Source organism: Schistocerca nitens, chromosome 2 (assembly GCF_023898315.1).
Source record: "Schistocerca nitens isolate TAMUIC-IGC-003100 chromosome 2, iqSchNite1.1, whole genome shotgun sequence".
Taxonomy (NCBI): Eukaryota; Metazoa; Arthropoda; class Insecta; order Orthoptera; family Acrididae; genus Schistocerca; species Schistocerca nitens.
The window spans coordinates 12,652,921-12,673,139 of NC_064615.1; the positions used below are offsets into that span (position 1 = coordinate 12,652,921).

The 20,219-nt window shown below is 41.6% G+C and overlaps 1 protein-coding gene across 4 annotated transcripts in view; it reads right to left on the minus strand.

The window, feature by feature from the left end:
- LOC126235674 (UDP-glucosyltransferase 2-like) overlaps window positions 1-20,219 on the minus strand; it is a 112,861-nt gene that overhangs the window by 16,574 nt on the left and 76,068 nt on the right. For 2 of the 4 annotated variants that reach the window (XM_049944400.1, XM_049944401.1), the window contains exons 3-4: window positions 8,977-9,152; window positions 3,532-3,991 (exon numbers count right to left, since the gene is read on the minus strand). The exons of the other annotated variants lie outside the window; for them this stretch is intronic. In XM_049944400.1, coding sequence (XP_049800357.1) covers window positions 3,532-3,991; window positions 8,977-9,152 — 636 coding nt within the window. The remainder of the gene's footprint in view (window positions 1-3,531; window positions 3,992-8,976; window positions 9,153-20,219) is intronic. 4 annotated transcript variants of the gene reach the window in all.

A 20,219-nucleotide genomic window follows, 5' to 3' on the forward strand; every position in this document is an offset into this window, starting at 1 on the left:
TTCACTAAGTGTACAAATGCTAGAAACGTAGGTTTGCCTTTCCTTAATCTTCCTTCTAAGATAAGTCGTAGACTCAGTATTGCCTCACGTGTCCCAACATTTCTACGGAATCCAAACTGATCTTCCCCGAGGTCGGCTTCTATCAGTTTTTCCATTCGTCTGTAAAGAATTCGCGTTAGTATTTTGCAGCTGTGACTTATTAAACTGATAATTCGGTAATTTTCACATCTGTCAACACCTGCTTTCTTTGGGATTGGAATTATTATATTCTTCTTGAAGTCTGAGGGTATTTCGCCTGTCTCATACATCTTGCTCACCAGATGGTAGAGTTTTGTCAGGACTGGCTCTCCCAAGGCTGTCAGTAGTTCTAATGGAATGTTGTCTACTCCGGGGGCCTTGTTACGACTCAGGTCTTTCAGTGCTCTGTCAAACTCTTCACGCAGTATCGTGTCTCCCATTTCATCTTCATCTACATCCTCTTCCACTTCCATAATATTGTCCTCAAGTACCTCGCCCTTGTATAGACCCTCTATATACTCCTTCCACCTTTCTGCTTTCCCTTCTTTGCTTAGAACTGGGTTTCCATCTGAGCTCTTGATATTCATACAAGTCGTTCTCTTTTCTCCAAAGGTCTCTTTAATTTTCCTATACGCATTATCTATCTTACCCCTAGTGAGATAAGCCTCTACATCCTTACATTTGTCCTCTAGCCATAACTGCTTAGCCAATTTGCACTTCCTGTCAATCACATTTTTGAGACGTTTGTATTCCTTTTTGCTTGCTTCATTTACTGCATTTTTATATTTCCTCCTTTCATCAATTTAATTCAATATATCTTCTGTTACCCAGGGATTTCTACTAGCCCTCGTCTTTTTACCTACTTGTTCCTCTGCTGCCTTCACTACTTCATCCCTCAAAGCTACCTATTCTTCTTCTACTGTATTTCTTTCCTCCATTCCTGTCAACTGTTCCCTTATGCTGTCCCTGAAACTCTGTACAAACTCTGGTTTAGTCAGTTTATCTAGGTCCCATCTCCTTAAATTCCCACCTTTTTGCAGTTTCTTCAGTTTTAGTCTACAGTTCATGACCAATAGATTGTGGTCAGAGTCCACATCTGCCCCTGGAAATGTCTTACAATTTAAAACCTGGTTCCTAAATCTCTGTCTTATCATTATATAATCTATCTGATACCTTTTAGTACCTCCAGGGTTCTTCCATGTATACAACCTTCTTTCATGATTCTTAATCCAAGTGTTAGCTATGATTAAGTTATGCTCTGCGCAAAATTCTACCAGGCGGCTTCCTCTTTCATTTCTTAGCCCCAATCCATATTCACCTACTATGTTTCCTTCTCTCCCTTTTCCTACGCTTGAATTCCAGTCACCCATGACTATTAAATTTTTGTCACCCTTTGTCTCCATCAATATTTCAGCCAAAAGTGGACTAAAGGAGACTCAATAGCTAAGCCATCGAACTATTTATACATAGCTCCTTGGAACGGGAAATAGTTCTGTGTTAAGCATGTCTGAGTGGCCAGTCTCAAGTCATTCAACCATACAGAGCTTACATTATACCTTTACATCAGCTCTGTCAGAATATTAAGACATTTCACTACTGATATTGAAAAACAAACTGCAGACGTCAGAGGATACTAAGTTAGCTCTTCCGAGGGAGAGAAATTTTTGTATTATTTATGCGCATCACTGAGTTTGAAACACCATGTTTTGATTTGAGTTTAGCCTTGCTTTTAACTAGCGAATGGCGATACAAGTGGATGAATGAGTACGCATTGCTTATGTTATTTAGGAAGCCCACACAAATACAGTTCCGTATGGATCGGAAAAGTGATCACTACGGAACGATTTGTTTTAATCCCATCCACTATACTGGAATCTGGCAGTTTTTAATCTATGACGTACCGTCTTTCAACGGTGTTTTGTTTCGGCGGACAACGATTGTTGGATACAAAGATTCTGAGCTTTCCCGCTCTAATGTTTCAGTCATACGTTCACCTGAAGATGTGGCTTTTAGTGCCACGAAACCGGTAGTGACTCAGTGATAAAGGACTAAATACAGCTGAAGCGGTTATTAATACCCAAGATGAATACTTATAGCTGCGATTGCCCCACCTACAAGGTTGTCTGCTCAAAGACGCACACTGCAGGCCTGCATTTGTGTTAATGCATGCATTCTCGCATTGTTTCCAAATTTTCACTCAGCCCCTGTACAACCCAAATGTAGAATATGACACAGTCCCTATACAATGGGTTTCACTAAGAACCTTTCTTAATAAATGTCATTGGAGGCAACGGCCTTGCCGCAGTGGATACACCGGTTCCCGTGAGATTACCGAAGTTAAGCGCTGTCGGGCGTGGCCGCACTTGGATGGGTGACCATCCAACCACCATGGGCTGTTGCCATTTTTCGGGGTGCATTCAGCCTCGTGATGCCAATTGAGGAGCTACTCTACCGAATAGCAGCGGATCCGGTCAAAGAAAACCATTATAACGACAGGGAGAACGGTGTGCTGATGACACGCCCCTCCTATCCACATCCTCAACTGAGGATGACATGGCGGTCGGATGGTCCCGATGGGCCACTTGTGGCCTGAAGATGGAGTGATTTAATAAATGTCATTGTGTGCAATTGTAAATGACGCTTTAATTGCAAGTATGTCAAAAAAATATCTAATGTAGAAACAATATAGATTCATGGGCTTATTAGTATTATCTATTAACTGTAATGACTCATATGCGAAAAGTGGAGGAAATTTAGTGAAGCAATTTCACTACAAATATTAATGTCTGCATATGTCCTTGTTAACACTTTATTCAGGAAGAACGAACGCGTTCTTCAGATAAATCTACATCTTTGCTGCGCGAGGACGGCAGTGGGTACTTTGTATTTCACTGATATTTCACGACTCTGGACGGCAGTGGGTACTTTGTTGTCACTGTTATTTCACGCCTTTGCTACTTCAGTGGCGAACGGAGCGAGAAACCAACTGTTGTCCGTAAGCCTCTGCATGAGTTAAAATCTAATTTTACCTTCACGGCCTTTTCAACAAATATACGTAGCAAGACGGAAGATTTTCTAGGGAGTTACGTACTTGGAATTTCAGTAAGCCGGTCGGTGATGGATTACGCCTTTAGTGTAGCATCTGCTACTGGAGCTGTAAAGGATTCTCCATGAAACTTTCGCACCTACCAAACATACTGTGACTTCTTCTTTCGATGTTCTCTTCGTTTCTCAATACAACCTGGATTTTAGACTTCTAGTCATACTTTGAAAAAACGCATCTTTTGATGAGGACTGCGATATGTGACAGGAATGGTGTACTTGGCTATATTCTAAAATGACGTCTCCAGAAGCTCCAGTGGCAGATGATTTTGCTGACGCTGGTATGGGGAACCAGTGTTGATCTAAATGATAGCTCTAGTTATGCGAGCAAAAGTACATACCTGGAACAGCACGTCAATGCGACAGTATTTTTTGACATGAATAAGCAGCCTTGATGATTTCGATACTCACCTCTGGTAATCGTTCAACCTTGGTCGATACGTGGAGTCCAGTGACTTCTATGACGCTCGGTAGATGAGGCCGCGGATACTCCGTGGTAAAGTGGTTGTTGACAATGAGTAGGCTGTAGTTGCGCTCCGTTTCGTAAACAGAAGGTGGTTCTGCTCCGAAGTGTTCCCTCATAATCGTTTCTTGTAGCGGAAGTAGTTCGTAGAACCACATGTAGTGGAAACGTAGTGCAAAGAACGTGTTGTACATGCGCTGCCAAAAGTTCATGTGATCAGAAAAGCCCACCAAGGTTTCAGGGATGTAGGCTGGATTCATGGGATTCCCCAAGGCGTAATACAGAGGCGAGTATGCAGACAACGTCACGAAGCCGACGAGCGGTGGGGAACCAACCTTGTGGTGCAGTCCATAGTAACCTTGGTAAGACAGACGCTCGATGACCATCAAGTCAAAGGTTTGGTTTCTCCTGCGTAAACATAACACATGTCTCAATTGAAATGATAGAGCTTAAACATTATACAAAGTCATAATTACTATTGATCGAAAGTAGCCACTCATCGCTCGGAAGTAACTGTCAGATACGGCAAACCACACCGGAGAAAAATTTAACTAACAGGAGCCATCGCACTAATACTGTGTAACTCCGCCCCTATCACAGATTATGGAAGTTCGACGAGGAAAAGAGACGATAAATGTCTTCAGGTATGCCAGGTCCATCCTAAGCCCTAGTTGATTGTTTTGTGTTTAGATCCATGAGAGTTTGGGGAATGTTCACTGCTACGTTTCACACTCTGTTTCAAATGGTCCTAGTCACTTTCGATGGAATTCTGTCGGATGATTCAGAGCGCCAGTTGAGGTGTGGTTTCTCCTGCGTGAACGTAACAAACATCTCTATCGAAACGACAGAGCTCAATAATTACACTGGATGACTCAGCTACCCCTAGCAATGGGTTTTATGCAACCCGCAACGTCTTCAAATACGCGCTTGATTTTCACATTCTCTCAGTAGCTGCGCGCTAACTATTAGTGGCACAGCAAAAATGAACAGGACCTTTATGTTTGAAATTTAATATAATTAAATTGTGTATTGCGATACGTTTTCACTGGAAATTATCTTTGCAATTATTGAAGAAAAACGTACAAAAGTAACCCTCTAACAAGATTTTCTTGGATAAGTCCAAAGCTGTGGCCTCCACCGAAAATGTTTCCCAGTACAAAATTTAACTACATTAATTTTCCTACAAAATGATCCCATAACATTTTTCTGCTGGACTAATAGTTAACACACAGTGAACGACAGAATATGAATATGTCGCGAGTGGTTTTTGATGGCGATGCTGGTTGCAAAAAACCCATAGCTACAGATATGATATGATATGGACACTTCCTACAGTGTGAATGACTAAAGGAACCAAGTACTTAGCTACATTATAGGTAGCTGTCTCATCATTACTCCCAATAGTCACGGATACACACCTTCTTTACGGATCTTAGGCAGCCTATGCAGATTATGAAGCTTTGAACTATGTTGTTTAAGTCTCTCAATGGCCTCGTTCGATAGAGAACTGGAAGTTGGCTGTTCCGCTGGTTAGTCGATATTGCTATCTTGTTATATGTTATATGTTAAGCATGTTAGTGTGAACGTTTTTGCTTATTTTCTGTGCACCGTGTTCTACTGTGTCTCAGAATTTCGAACTGGCTGCTTTGAAGAAATATACGATCTGCATTAAGTTTTGTTTTAACCTCCAAGAAACTTCAGCTGAAACTCACTGCATAGTAAGCCTGGCTTTAACTGAGCAAGATTTGAGCCAAGCTAAAACACTTGAGTGGTCTAGGCGGTTTAACACTGACTGGATGGAGTTTGTGGATGATGACCAATACTCAGGTTGACCTTCATCATGCACAGCTCTGGAACGCTCACGAAAGTGCATGAAGTGATTCCCACTGACAGAAACTAAAACTAAACTCCACCCGAACAGAACATGAAGTCCCAACGGTACCGACCGGCCGCCGTGTCATCCTCAGCCCAAAGGCGTCACTGGATGCGGATATGGAGGGGCATGTGGTCAGCACAGTGCTCTTCCGGCCGTATGTCAGTTTCCGAGACCGGAGCCGCTACTTCTCAGTCAAGTAGCCCTCAGTTTGCCTCACAAGGGCTGGGTGCACCACGCTTGCCAACAGCGCTCTTCAGACTGGATGGTCATCCATCCGAGTGGTAGCCCAGCCTGGCAACACTTAACTTCGGTAATCTGACGGGAACCGGTGTTACCACTGCGGCAAGGCTGACAATACATGTTATCTGTGACATCGATATGATATCATAAAGGACGTGCTGGCGTATTCTAGTAGATAAATTGAACATGAGCCGAATTACAATGATGTTCGTCAACCAATAAGATCATTGACGTGCTTTGGACTGCAAACAACAATTCGAGATGATACCAGTTTCCCGTTCATTGTCTTAACCCTCCGTTACACGCACCGCGGACTGTGAGTCCTCAGTTTTATCTTTCCATCAACAATCACTTATAAATTCAAGATATCCGTTAGCGGCTTTTTCTACCTTCATCTCCTTCCGTAACGAATTATTGGCAGCAATTGAAGTTAGTCATTATTGCCAGAAGCAGCAGTCTCGTGAGGTGCGGTTCTATCATGAGTTCTTTTACGATGTATTGCAGGTAAGGAGGTTTATTCCTTTATAATATTACAAAACATGGACAGTTACGTTTAGAAACTTTTTTATTTATTTATTATTCAAAATGTCATAAAGATTTGAGGCTTTTAATTGACCAACACCGATTAGTGAAATAAGTTATACACTTTTTTTTCAGAAAAACGGTGGATGACGATCAGGTTTTGCAGTGGTTGGACGAAGAGCTTGGTAATGAATAATGTAGTGATCTGGAGTCAATATTCGAAAGTGATCACTATTCAGATAGTGAACAGTCGCTGGACGAAAGTGATTCTATCGAAAAATTTGACTTATATTTCGGGAAAGACGGTATGCAATGGAGCCATAGACCTCTAATCCAAAACAGAAGAGTAAGAAGAGACCTCAACATAATATTGTCAAGCATTTACCGGGAGTCATAGGCGAAGCAAAAAATGCTAAGTGTCCAATGGATTGTCTGCAACTTTTCTTCACAGATGACATTTTAGAAGGAATTGTTCACTGCACTAATATTTACATTGCTACCATCCGTTCTAAATATTCCAGAGAAAGAGATGCTGCAGACACTAAAATTACAGAAATCAAAGCTTGTTTAGGACTCCTTTTCTTGGCGGGTGTGCTACGAACATCACACACAAATTTACTAGATCTCTGGGCTGCAGATGGTACTGGAGAGGGGTACTTCAGACTTTCAATGGGCATAAACCGTTTTCGTTTCTTGCTGAAATGTCTGAGATTTGATGTCGTCAGAAACAGAGCTCATCAGAAGGAAACAGACAAATTAGCTGCTGTCCGATTTTTGATAGATCAGTTCAATGAAAACTGCAAGAAACATTATAGTTTATCAGAACTAGTTACAATAGATGAAATGCTGGATGCATTCAGGGGAAGATGTGGATTTATACAATACATTCCATCAAAACCGGCAAAATATAATATAAAAATGTTGGCTAATGTTACTTAAAATCCGTCTTGATTGCAAAAAAAAAAAGTGCAAGCCGGAAATAATAACAGTTTATAACGAGACTAAATTTGGTGTGGGTAAAGTTGATGAAATGAAATGTACATACTCTGTGACAAGAATTACCAGCAGATGGCCATTTATAATTTTTTCCTCTCTTCTAAATATTTCTGGAATCAATGGATACATAATTTACAAGAGCAACTCGCATCCAACAATTCCCAGAAAAGACTATCTAAAAGGTCTTGCCAAAGAACTGTTGCATGATTATATGACAATGAAGGTCAATCATCTAAGTACACCGGTGAACATCAAGAATCGTATCAAGGAAATTTTGGGATTACCAACAGCTGAAGCTCTTCCTAGACCTCCACAAACAATAGCTCGAGGAAGATGCAACTTCTGTAATAGGAAAAAAAAAACAGGCCGACGAGATTTTCCTGCAATGCGTGCAATAAATTTGTATGCCTTGAACATGTCGGGGCATATCTGTGCAGTGAGTGCAGTGAAAATGGCAACCACCACGAGTGATTTACTCGAATTGACAGTGAGGCTGTAAACTATAGTTTTCTGAAAAAGTTTCTGAACTAATTTACTTAAGATAAGTATTGGTTAATATTCATTTGGAAAAACAGTGAAAATACAGAATGAACGTAAATTTCAGCGAGTACAATAAATGTTCTCGTTGGTTTACGGGTAAATTATGAGTTAAAATATTTAATGTACACTACTGATGGTGAAATACATTGTGTTTACGAATTCATTGTTTTATTTATGTTATCCAGACTCGAATATATTATATTTGCCAACTGTAATGTCAGAATTGTTCATGAAAATGTTATAAAACGCAATGCGGACTTTCAGTCCGCACGCGTGTAGCGGAGGTAAAAAAAATCGCTCGTGTAGTGGAGGGTTAAGTGCCGAAGAATCGGCGGTGCACGGTTATGATTTCGACAAGAAAAAAAAAAGAGCAACCATCGCAGCAGGAGAGAACATGGTCCATGTGGTCCTAAACAGCACCAGTACTCCAAGTTCGCAGCAGTGTAAAGTCGATTCTAATGATTTCATTTCTGACATCCTTGGAATTATCCATAACAAAATTTCTTCCATATGGCCACTCACATGAAAGATTTACTACCATGTAATTAAAGGAACGTAATAAAATGTTGGTCCTAATGAAATTGAATTTAACAGGTACGCGTTTTTACTCTATAGAAGAGATTAAAACAGAGTCCCAACAAATTTTGAACATGACTCATTGATTGCCACAATGAAAAAATCGCTGGTTGTATACAAACGCGAGGGGACTATTTTGAAAGTGACATTGAAAAATAAAGTGTGACGTATGTTTTCTGATTTTTGCGGCAATATTCTTGCAAATTATGGGCAGGTCCGAGCGGACTCAACTCAAGTCGCCACCGGCAATGGAGAGTTTGTCATTGAGAAGTCCAGCCACTCATGCTGGCGAAACGTCAGAAATAATGACTAAACAAACGTCGGTAGAAGACCCTGAAAGGAAAGACACAGTATGCCACGCATCTGGATGGGGCTTAGCAACGACTTTGCACAGGAACAATGCAGAGAGAGTTGCAACCCTGGGGCAACCGCTACTGTGTCCGGAGCATCAATGGCGTTGATTCTGCGCTCGTTCTGCCCGTCCTTCACGAGACAGTCGGAAATTCTTTGTCGTAATAGTATCTCTGCCATCTCCACCGAATCGATATCGCGAGCGCAAGATATTACATTTAATGCAAACTAACGGTCAGTAATTAAAAGCTATTTACCGAAATACATAACTTAACCGCAGAAATAGACTCACCTGATGAAATCCTGTACTGCTGGCTCTTTCAGTTGGGACTTGACCAGCGATGGCATGATTACCATGATAGAGAGACAGTCCAGGGGTGTCTTGCTAGCCAGGCCTATAATGTCTATCTCCCTTACCAGTTTATATGAAGAAGACAGGTCGATCTCGGTTAGATTCTGGTGATTTATCTGTGAAGAGAATACATGAATACTTCAAAAATCAAATTTATTTACAACAGAAACTTGTAATTAAACTATTGACTTTTCCGTCCACCAGACAAATCTATACTACTGGCCATTAAAATTGCTACATCAAGAAGAAATACAGATGATAAACGGGTATTCATTGGACAAATATACTAGAACTGACATGTGATTACATTTTCATGCAATTTGGATGCATAGATCCTGAGAAATCAGTACCCAGAACAACCACCTCTGGTCGTAATAACGGCCTTGAAACGCCTGAGCATTGAGTCAAACAGAGCTTGGGTGGCGTGTAGAGGTACAGTTGTCCATGCAGCTTCAACACGATACCACAGTTCATCAAGAGTAGTGACTGGTGTATTGTGACGAACCAGTTTCTCGGCCATCATTGACCAGACGTTTTCAATTGGTGAGAGATCTGGAACATGTGCTGATCAGAGTAGCAGTCGAACATTTTCTGTATCCAGAAAGGCCCGTACATGACCTGCAACATGCGGTCGTGCATTATCCTGCTGAAATATAGCGTTTCGCTGGGATCGAAGGAAGGGTTGAGCCACGGGTCGTAATACATCTGAAATGTATCGTCCACTGTTCAAAGTGCAGTCAATGCGAACAAGAGGTGACCGAGACGTGTAACCAATGGCACCCCATCCCATCACGCCGGGTGATACGCCGGTATGGCGATGACGAATACACGCTTCCAATATGCGTTCACCGCGATGTCGCCAAACACGGATGCGATCATCATGATGCTGTAAACAGAACCTGGATTCATCCGAAAAAATGACGTTTTGCCATTCGTGCACCCAGGTTCGTCGTTGAGTACACCATCGCAGGCGCTCCTGTCTGTGATGCAGCGTCAAGGGTAACCGCAGCCATGGTCTCCGAGCTGATAGCCTATGCTGCTGCAAACGTCGTTGTACTGTTCGTGCAGATGGTTGTTCTCTTGCAAACGTCCCCACCTGTTGACTCAAGGATCGAGATGTGGCTGCACGATCCGTTACAGCCATGCGGGTAAGATGCCTGTCATCTCGACTGCTAGTGATACGAGGCCGTTGGGATCCAGCACGGCGTTCCGTATTACTCTCCCAAACCCACCGGTTCCATATTCTGCTAACTGTCATTAGATCTCTACGAACGCAAACAGCAGTGTCCCGATACGATAAACCGCAATCGTGATAGGCTACAATCCGACCTTTATGACAGTCGGAAACGTGATGGAACGCATCACAACAACGTTTCACCAGGCAACGTCGGTCAACTGCTGTTTGTGTATGAGAAATCGGTTGGAAACTTTCCTCATATCAGCACGTTGTAGGTGTCGCCACCTGATGTGAGTGCTCTGAGAAGCTAATCATTTGCATATCGCAGCAACTTCTTCCTGTCGGTTAAATTTCGCGTCTGTAGAACGTCATCTTCGTGGTGTAGCAATTTTAATTGCCAGTAATGTAACTTATTCTTCACTAAGAAGTTATTGTCTCTCTTCTGGTGGTTGCATTTGACGCTAGTAGTGCATTAGGAACGATTTAAATGCCTTGATAGGTGTTTGCTTTAAAACAAGTGAGGCTATCTATCATTTTGTTGCTGAAGCTCTTTTCATGTCCGCGTTTTCTTCCTGACATCTAATAAGGAAATGTGGTTCTACCCTGAGCAAACACAATTTTTCTCACTGATACATGTTACGGAGAAGTTTCTCCATCTTCGGGTCCGTTCATTTATTCTCTGTTAAGTAATATACAAAGAATTTATGCGTTGTGATACACCTCAGTTGTTAAGATTACAGTACTTAGATTAAGAAAAATACTGACAGAAATATCAACGGGGAATATACAGGGTGATTCAAAAATGCATGTAAATATTTCAAGGGTGTATTTGTGAGGTAAATATAAGACAAAAATGTTCTATACAATTTTTTCCATACTTGGCTTATTACAGAGTTATGAACAAAACAGGATAATACATTCAATACAACGTAAGGTATTTAATTCCCAGAGTTCACAGTTTAATTACAGTGCATTTGGACTAACAACGCAAACTGATAAATAAACGTGACGTAACAAACTGAAACAATTCCTCGCGAACACTGTATTAATTTAGGTCCTGTTGATTGAACTACAGCAATGCACAATAACTAAGGAAAATTGAAGCATTTTACAGACTGTACTGTACTGTACTGTATTTGCACAAATCTTAATGCAATGCATGTTCAAAATGCTGTCCCTGAACTTGCAGACAGACCCGTGCTCGTCGCATCAATGATCTCTGCACATTACACAGTCCGTTCAACTCTCCACGAATAATTTCACAACCACCTTCAATTCTTTGTTGTAGCACTTCTCTGTTCGGTACTGCAGAAGAATACACCAATGTCTTTAGTCGGCCCCATAAATAAAAGTCTAAAGGGTTCAGGTCAGGTGATCTGGCTGGCCAAGCAATTGGTCCTCCGCGACCTATCCATCGATGTGGATACGCAGAATTGAGGTACGCCCTTACGTTGCGGCTGTAATGGGCGGGAGCACCATCGTGCATAAACCACATGGTGGCTCGTGTTGCAAGAGGGACATCCTGTAACAATCCAGGCAATTCTCCCTCCAAAAATTCGCAGTACGCGTGCCCATTCAGCCTTGGAGGCAGAACATGAGGTCCGAGTAACTGATTCCCCACAATACCACACCAAATGTTTATGGAGAATTGATGTTGATATCCACGCACAATTCTCGCGCCAGGATTCTCGACAGCCCACTGGTGCATATTATGCGAATTGATTACACCCGCACGAGTAAACATGGCCTCATCTGTGAATAATATCCGCCGAATGAACATTGGATCATTCAAATGACGCTCTTGTAACCACTGGCAGAATTGCTGACGGCGAGGATAGTCTTCAGGTGTCAATTCGTGCACTTTTTGCAGGTGAAATGGATGCAACTGTTGTCTCCGAAGCAGCCGCCATACAGTAGATTGTGGAAGTCGTACAGCTGCACTAATTTGTCTCGTACTGATAGATGGATCTTGGTCTACCAGGTCCAAAACATGTTCCTCGACGTTCACTGCATGCTCAAGTGGTCGACCTGAATGTGGCCCAGGACGAATGCCATACTCCCGCATACGTCTGTCCACAGATACAAACGTCTGATGACTTGGTAACCGTCTTCCTGGAAACAGCTCACTGTACCTTCGTCTTGCTGCAAGTGCATTTCCATCTGCTGCACCATACACAAGGTGCATATCAGCATACTCACTGTTTGAGTACATCATGTGCACGAAACCTTTAGCCTTCCGACGATGAATGAACGACAGGACGTACTTTTCCGTTACCAACAACATCAGCGCCATCTTCCGTACAGTAGGAGTAAACATCACGTGCAAACAAAAACAAACACTATTCATGCAGTTTCGAATCAACTGTTGGGAGATACGTATGTGAATTACGTACCAGAATATGGCATCCTGCTGCTTGCACTGCCGTCGTTTTGATACGGACATGACTTTCGTATTTAACGATAACTCTGGAATTAAACGTTTATGGAAAAACATTTATAGAACATTTTTGTCTTATATTTACCTCACAAATACACCCTTAAAATATTTACATGCATTTTTGAATCACCCTGTATATAACTTAGTATTACATAATGGTGTTCATGTGACTGTTTGATATTTACAGCATGGCTGTAGTGACTGCCTTCCAGTACGTCATCTGCAATTAATAAGCCTTTATAAATCTTCAGTTACGTAATGTGCCAAATTTTATATCCAATAACTACTGATGTTTTCTTCTCTTTCGTTTCTCTGTTTCCTTTTTTATAACATTACTGTTATTAATTATGTTGTGTTGTCAACGCAGATTCGCTCTTTCACCGTCCGTCGAGCGTTTTTAGGTTACAGAACTATTGTTCGAAAATTGTGTGTAAGCAGGCCTATGTGCGGATTGTGACCAGGCTTTGTGAAATGGTGAGTGGGGAGAGGGGCGACTAAGTATTGTTCCGCCATTCCGTTCTAGGTGCTCTGGGCGGCAGTTTTATGTAAACAACACTATGCGTTGAAACGCTGTTCTCAGCTCTAAAACACGTGTACCACAAACAAACACAAACACACACACACACACACACACACATACACACAGACAAAGCAACAAACAAATCTATTAACAAGCAAAGACACCCAAAGCCCAATGTTACTACAGAATTCAAAACCCCACCCAGAACAGCCGAAACAAGTTAGCGGGACGAGTGAACATTACACAAACAGTGAAAGAGCGTTTGTTAGGATGAAGGGAGGAAGATTGGGTTTAACGTCTCGTCGAGGTCACTGGTGACGGAGCACAAGCTCGGATTGTGTTAAGGATGGGGAAGGAAATCGGCCGCGCCATTTCAAAGCAACCATTTCGACATTTTGCCTGGAGAGATTTCGGGAAATCTCCGGAAATCTCAATTTGGATGGCCCTGCATGCGAATTTGTACCGTCGACATCCAGGAGGTGAGTCCACGAAAAGGCCACATCTACAAAAGTACTGACACACACACAGACATACTTAGTCCGCCCCGTCCCCACTCACCATTTCACAAGGCCTAATCACAATCAGCACATTATTCTAAACATTTTCCGAAAAATAGCATTGCAACTTAGAAACGCTAATCAGAGAGTAAAATAGCAAATCTGTGTTGACAAGAACAGTAATCTTATAAAACAGGAAACAGAGAAATGAAAAATCATTAGAAAAGAAAATTATATCGGTATTTCAAATTAGGCCTAAAATTTGCTAAGTTACATAGCAAAATATTCATAAACACTTATTAATAGCAGATGATATACTGGAAGGCAATAATTATAGTTGTGTTGCAACTATCAAATAGGCTTATGGACGCCGTAATGTAACACGAAGGTGTACATTTACTTTTCCTGCTAATATTTGTGTCAGAACTTTTATTAATGTTAATACTGCAATTTCAAAAACTGGTATGTACTGCAATGCGTAAATACTTTATATGTTATTTAACAGAGAATAAATGAATCCACTGAAGTTGGAGAAATTTGTCCGAAACATGCGTGGGTACTAAAACAAGAAAAATTGTGTTTTCTCAAGGCAGAACCGTATTTCATTGAGGGTATCTATCTTTGAAATGTTTGCTGTGAGCAGACATTCGAAGTGAATGCATGTGACGGCTGACACAAAACAGCTTTATTTGAGAAACCAATACCTTCTCGAACACTTCTCTATTTTCGTCATTTGCCTCAAACTTGGAAGATCAAGCTGTAGATTTTAATTGTGCCGCTTTTTGGAATATTTTGCAGTTAAAACTCATTTTCAGCACCTTGAAGTTTCAATGCAGAATGTACAAACTGTCTACAAGGACTGCTGTATGGCCACGTGACACGGCATAAGAACAGTGCCCCTAAAGGTATTCTAACAGACAGTTGTCGGAGACGATTGCCAAGTATTACTGTTGTCAGTGAATACAGGTCTATGTCATCCATTTTCCGAGCGAACATTGCGAAAGGATCCTCTTGCAAAGGATATTCGGTACTCAGGAAAAGGCCATTTTTCACAGCTGAAAACAAAATTTCATGTATTCAGTGGACTAAACAACACAAAAAACGGAGAACAGCTCACTGGGGGCATACAACGTGGTCCGAGGATTCGCTATTTTCAGATGATGCAATGTGTCAAGTGTAGCGACGGACGCATATGCATTTAAACCGCATGTGTATGGAGTGTACAGGTTATTCTGTTATGTTCTGAGAGTATTTTTCGTTCCATTTCTTGGAACTACTCATTATGGTTACCGGGAGACTGAACCAGAGGTTTATTTCAAAATTCTGGGTGAACAAGTGCTGCCCTTTCTACGATATAGTGAAGTGATAAAAGAATGGGTTAGCGATAGGCACGTATAAAGATGGTGGCAGTATCGCGTGCAGAAGCTATAAAGCGGTATGCGTTGCTGGACCTGTCATTCGCATACAGATGATTCATGTGAAAAGATTTTCGACGCGATTATGGTCTCACGAAGGGAGTTAACAAACTTTAAACACGAAATGACGGTTGGAGCTAGAGGCTTTGGATATATCATTTTGGAAATCGTTAGGGAATTCAGTATACCGAGATCCACAGTCTCAAGAGCGTGCGCAGAGTACAAAATTTAAGGTGTCACCTTTCACCACGACAACGCAGTGGCCGGCGGCCTCCACTTACAGACGGAGTGCAGCGGCGCTGTGTAGAGATGTCAGTGCTAACAGACAAGCAACAATGCGTGAGATACTCGCAGAAATCAATGTGGGACGTACGATGAACAAATCAGTTAGGACAGTGGGACGAAATTTGGCGCTGATAGGCTATGGCAGCAGACGATAGAAGCGAATGCCTGTGGTAACAGCACTACATCGCCTACATTGCCTCTCCTAGGCTCCATATCGATTGGAGCCTAGACGACTGTAAAACTGTGGCCTGGTCAGATGAGTCCAGATTTCAGCTGTCAGGAGCCGATGGTAGGGTTCGACTGTGAGCAGAACCTACGAAGTCATGAACTCAAGCTGTCGTCAAGCTGGTGGTGGCTACAGAATGTCGTGGTCTATGTTGACATGGAATGGATTGGGTTCTGTGAATGGATCACTGACTGGGAACTGTTATGTTCGCCTACTTGGATACGATATGCAGGCGTTCATCGACCTCATGTCAATGCACATGTCTCCGGGCCAAAATTTGTCGCGATTGATTTTAAGAGTATTCTGGACAGGTCGAGCGAATGTTGGCCGCCCATATCGTCCGACGTGAATCCCACCAAACATTTGTCGGACATAATTGAGAGTTTCCTTTAATTTACGTCTATGGTCACGAAATTTTTTGGTAACAGATTACCGGTTTCGGTCTTTAATGACCATCAACAGATCTGTTTCATAAAAATAAACAGATCTGATGATGGTCATTAAAGACCGAAACCTGCAATCTGTTAACAAAAAAAATCTGTGACCATAGACGTAAATTAAAGGAAACTTATTGCATATAGGCGTCGCCGTTTTTTTGCGACGATGTCGCAGTTTGTGAAACATAATTGAGAGGTTAGTGCGTCCACAAAACCCTGAATCGCCTTCACTTTCGAAATTACGGAGTTTGGCTCAGTACTTCTGCGGGGGAATTCCAACGTCTTGTTGAGACCATGACCGGTCAAGTTGCTGCAGTACCCGGGGAAAAAGGACATCCGACACGATGTTAGGAGGTATCCCATGATTTTTACCACCTCAGTCTATGCTCAAGAGTTGGGCTGCGTCTAGAATGGCTGGGCGCGCACCTTCTAGGTCTGACGAAAACTCAGTCTTTCTCTTGCACATCTACTGCCCCACTAAATCAGCGGATCTTAATGCCATAGAAAAGGTCTGTTTCCATCTGGAAAAGAGGGTAGAAAGCAGCAATCACTACCCTCGCAATCAGGATAGCTGCACGGATATAATAGCCGTGAATGGCTTTATCTGTATATGGCATACTTGAACCAATTTTTTTCACTCTCTTCATAGCGAAAATGAAACTATTTTCATAGCTAGAGACGGTGTTACACGCAATTATCAGAATGTCTGTCTTTTTCTCAGAATTGCTTATAAAAGGTAATATGATACCTGGTGGCCTAGTGGTGATGTGGTACATCGAAACTGCTGACACAAGACAGAGATTTAGTCAGTAGGTCTCAATATGTGTTCCACCGTGACTTCCATGAAATATGTTACAGGGTTTGAACACTCTCCTTCGCAGACTTAACCGTGTCACAATGCAATAGTTGTTTCGCGAGCGTCTATTTTCAATTTATTTATTGACCAGTTTGGACCACTACACGTCAAATGTAACTAAAAGACAGCTATGTCTCTGTGTTGTCAGGATTGATTCCATTGGGAAGCAGATGTGCCTAGCGACTGTATTTACATCAACCAGTAAACAGCAGAGCAGTCAATGGCAAATAATGTTTACTGCATACCCAGATTTCGGTCACTCTGCGGCCTCCTTCAGTGCTAAAAGACGTACAGAACCAGTTACAATAAGGTAACGTGGATGCCTTATCAAATGTGCAGTTGTACCAGCTTTAATGTGAGTTAATCATAAAATACATACCGCTAAATGTACGTTAAGACGTTTCCCACTGGGGCCGTTGTCTACAGATACAACACACTGGCTTCAGTGTACGTCATACCAGTCTGCAGGGCCCTCATAAAAATGTGATGCGTTGACGACATGGATTAACTTTATTTTACAATTCGTGCATTTCTCTAGTTTATAATTTTTACAGCTTACCTATATAAAACATACACGGTGGTTGTAACTAACAACAGTGACCAGTATTTTACAATTATACATGTTGGTAGTTGTGTGAACTAACCAGAGGCATCCGTTACTGTTGCACATTTTACGACTAAGCACAGTGCAGAAAACACAAGAAATCTTGTTCAAAATACCCAAGTCAACAAAGTTTTTATTAAAACCGTTCGAGGACAAAATTGGTACACTATGCTCCATTTCAATAAAGTGTGCAATGAAGCTAGAGAGAGATCTATTTTCGCTGCCCACCATCTTGAAAGTGGGCGTAGTTCACCAGTCTTGTTCTCAAACACGGGATGGTCCATTAATGCGCGAAGGGAAGGCGTATGGACCTCTTGGAGGAATTGGATATCTTTTGTCAACAGCCATCTTCACGCAGAACACTGCTTAATGAGCAGGCCACGAGAAACTCCCAGTTACGGGATTCGCCCACATCGGTCGGGTCCTAACCGACGCACTGAAATTATAATAACAATCTAGATATGATTATACTCCTTCAGGTCACTTATGAGCACAAAGCTTCTGGAGACAAACACGATGTATTGTCGACATTATTGCATGATGTAGTTGAAAGTTTACTAGTTGTAACACGAAGATGTGTAAATTACAATGTATTTTATGTGTAATTTACGAGGTAATATTTAAGCCAAAAGATTTCTGGTCCTTTTGACAAATCGCAGCTGGTACGATAACTTACAACACCCATCTTGACTGTTCCAGTTCCTTCGGCTGTGCTTAGTATGTCACACAATTTTAACAAATATTGTAACTTAGGTATTTTGAGGAAGATGTTTTGTATTTTTTAAAGCTATGTTCGGTTGTAAAGTGTGCAGCAATAACGGATGCCACTAATTCACACAACTACCACCATGGATAACCGTGAAACATTAGCCACTCTTGTTACGCGTAGTTACAACCACCAGTTTTGTTTTGCGTATTTACATTTTAAAAAGAAAAACTAATCAAAAATATACTAATTGTAAAATAAAGTTAATCCATGTTGTCAACGCATGGCACGTTTAGTTAGGGCACCGTAGATTGGCACAACGTACACTGAAAACAGTTGTGTTCTAATCGTAAACAGTGGCCTCTTTGGAAACTCAACCTACGACGTGAATAATCCAGTTGAGCCTATGTCCATGTATGGGGTTTGAATGGTTACATTTATTGGTATGTATTTGATGATTGACTAACATGTAAAACTGTACATTTAATAAGGCATACGCATTACCTTATTGTAACTGGTTCTTTATGCCTTTTAGCACTGAAGAAGGCCACCCAGTGACTCAAATCTGGATACACAATAAACACTATTTGAGACTGGTTGCTGAGCCCTTTACTTTTTGCCATCTCTATGTGTTTACGTCAAGCTGTGTGTACAAATATTTTTATGGCCCAGAGTGGGAAGGGAGAAGGGTGAAGGTTTTGAGAACGCTGTTAGAATTCCTCGAAGGGCTCCACTGCTAGGCGTCCCCCCTGAGTCAGCTCATTAGTTGTCATCAACGAGGAAGTTTCAGTCAAGTATACTTGTGAGTGATTCTTTTCATAAACATTGTTCATGTGGTCATAAATTTTACCGTTGCAGACAAACCGGAACAATTACCTAAAAATAAACTTTTGGTAAAGAAAACACCGTGACCCACAAAACAAGAAACAACTGAACGGAGCGAGGCGGTGCAGCGTATAAGGGCCAGAACTTACATAACAGATGAAGGCTGTCAAATCCCCGTTGTAAAGTTGCAGATATAGTTTACTCTTGGAGTATCGATATCCGTATATTACATGCAGCGGCCTAGCGCAGTAGCATTGTCACTAGGGGAATCGCCAGAGATCGAAAAGCTCGGTTTTCCCCAGGATTTGCGCATCGTGCGGAAGTGAGTGTATTGGGGAGTCGTGGGTGGAAGCCAGACATATACGAGGTGCGGCTAGAAAAAAACCGGACTGATGCTGGAAAAAACATTTATTTACAATTATTTACAATTTCATGTTATCTCCTTCAATGTACTCTCCTCCTCGGTCTCTACACCGCTCCATACGAATTTTCCACTGTTCATAGCAATGCTGCAGATCATTTTCGGTAAGTCCATACATTACTTCCGTCGCTTTTTCTTTTACTGCTTCAACAGTCTCAAATCTAGTTCCTTTCAAAGCTGACTTGACTTCAGGGAAAAGAAAAAAGTCACAGGGGGCCAAATCAGGTGAGTAGGGTGGATGATCTAAGATGGGAATGTTGTGTTTTGCCAAAAACGTCTTCACTGACAACGCACTGTGAGCTGGGGCATTGTCTTGGTGAAGGATCCATGACTTTTTTCTCCACAAATCGTTCCGTTTTCTCCGTACTCGCTCACGTAGGGTAGCCAGGACGCTAATGTAGTAATGCTGATTCACTGTTTGTCCCTCTGGTGCCCAATCAATGTGCACAATCCCTTTGATGTCAAAAAAAAAAAAAAAAAAAAAAAAAAAAAAACAATCATCATTGCCTTGAATTTCGATTTTGACATTCGTGCTTTTTTTTTGTCGTGGAGAACCAGGAGTTTTCCAATGCATCGATTGGCGTTTAGTTTCGGGATCGTAAGTAAAAAACCACGATTCATCGCAAGTAATAACATTTTGTAAGAAGGTGGGATCACTTTCAATGTTTTCCAGGATGTCAGAACAAATCATTCTTCGGCGTTCCTTCTGTTCAATTGTGAGACACTTTGGAACCATTTTTGAACACACTTTGTTCATGTTGAAACTTTCATGAAGAA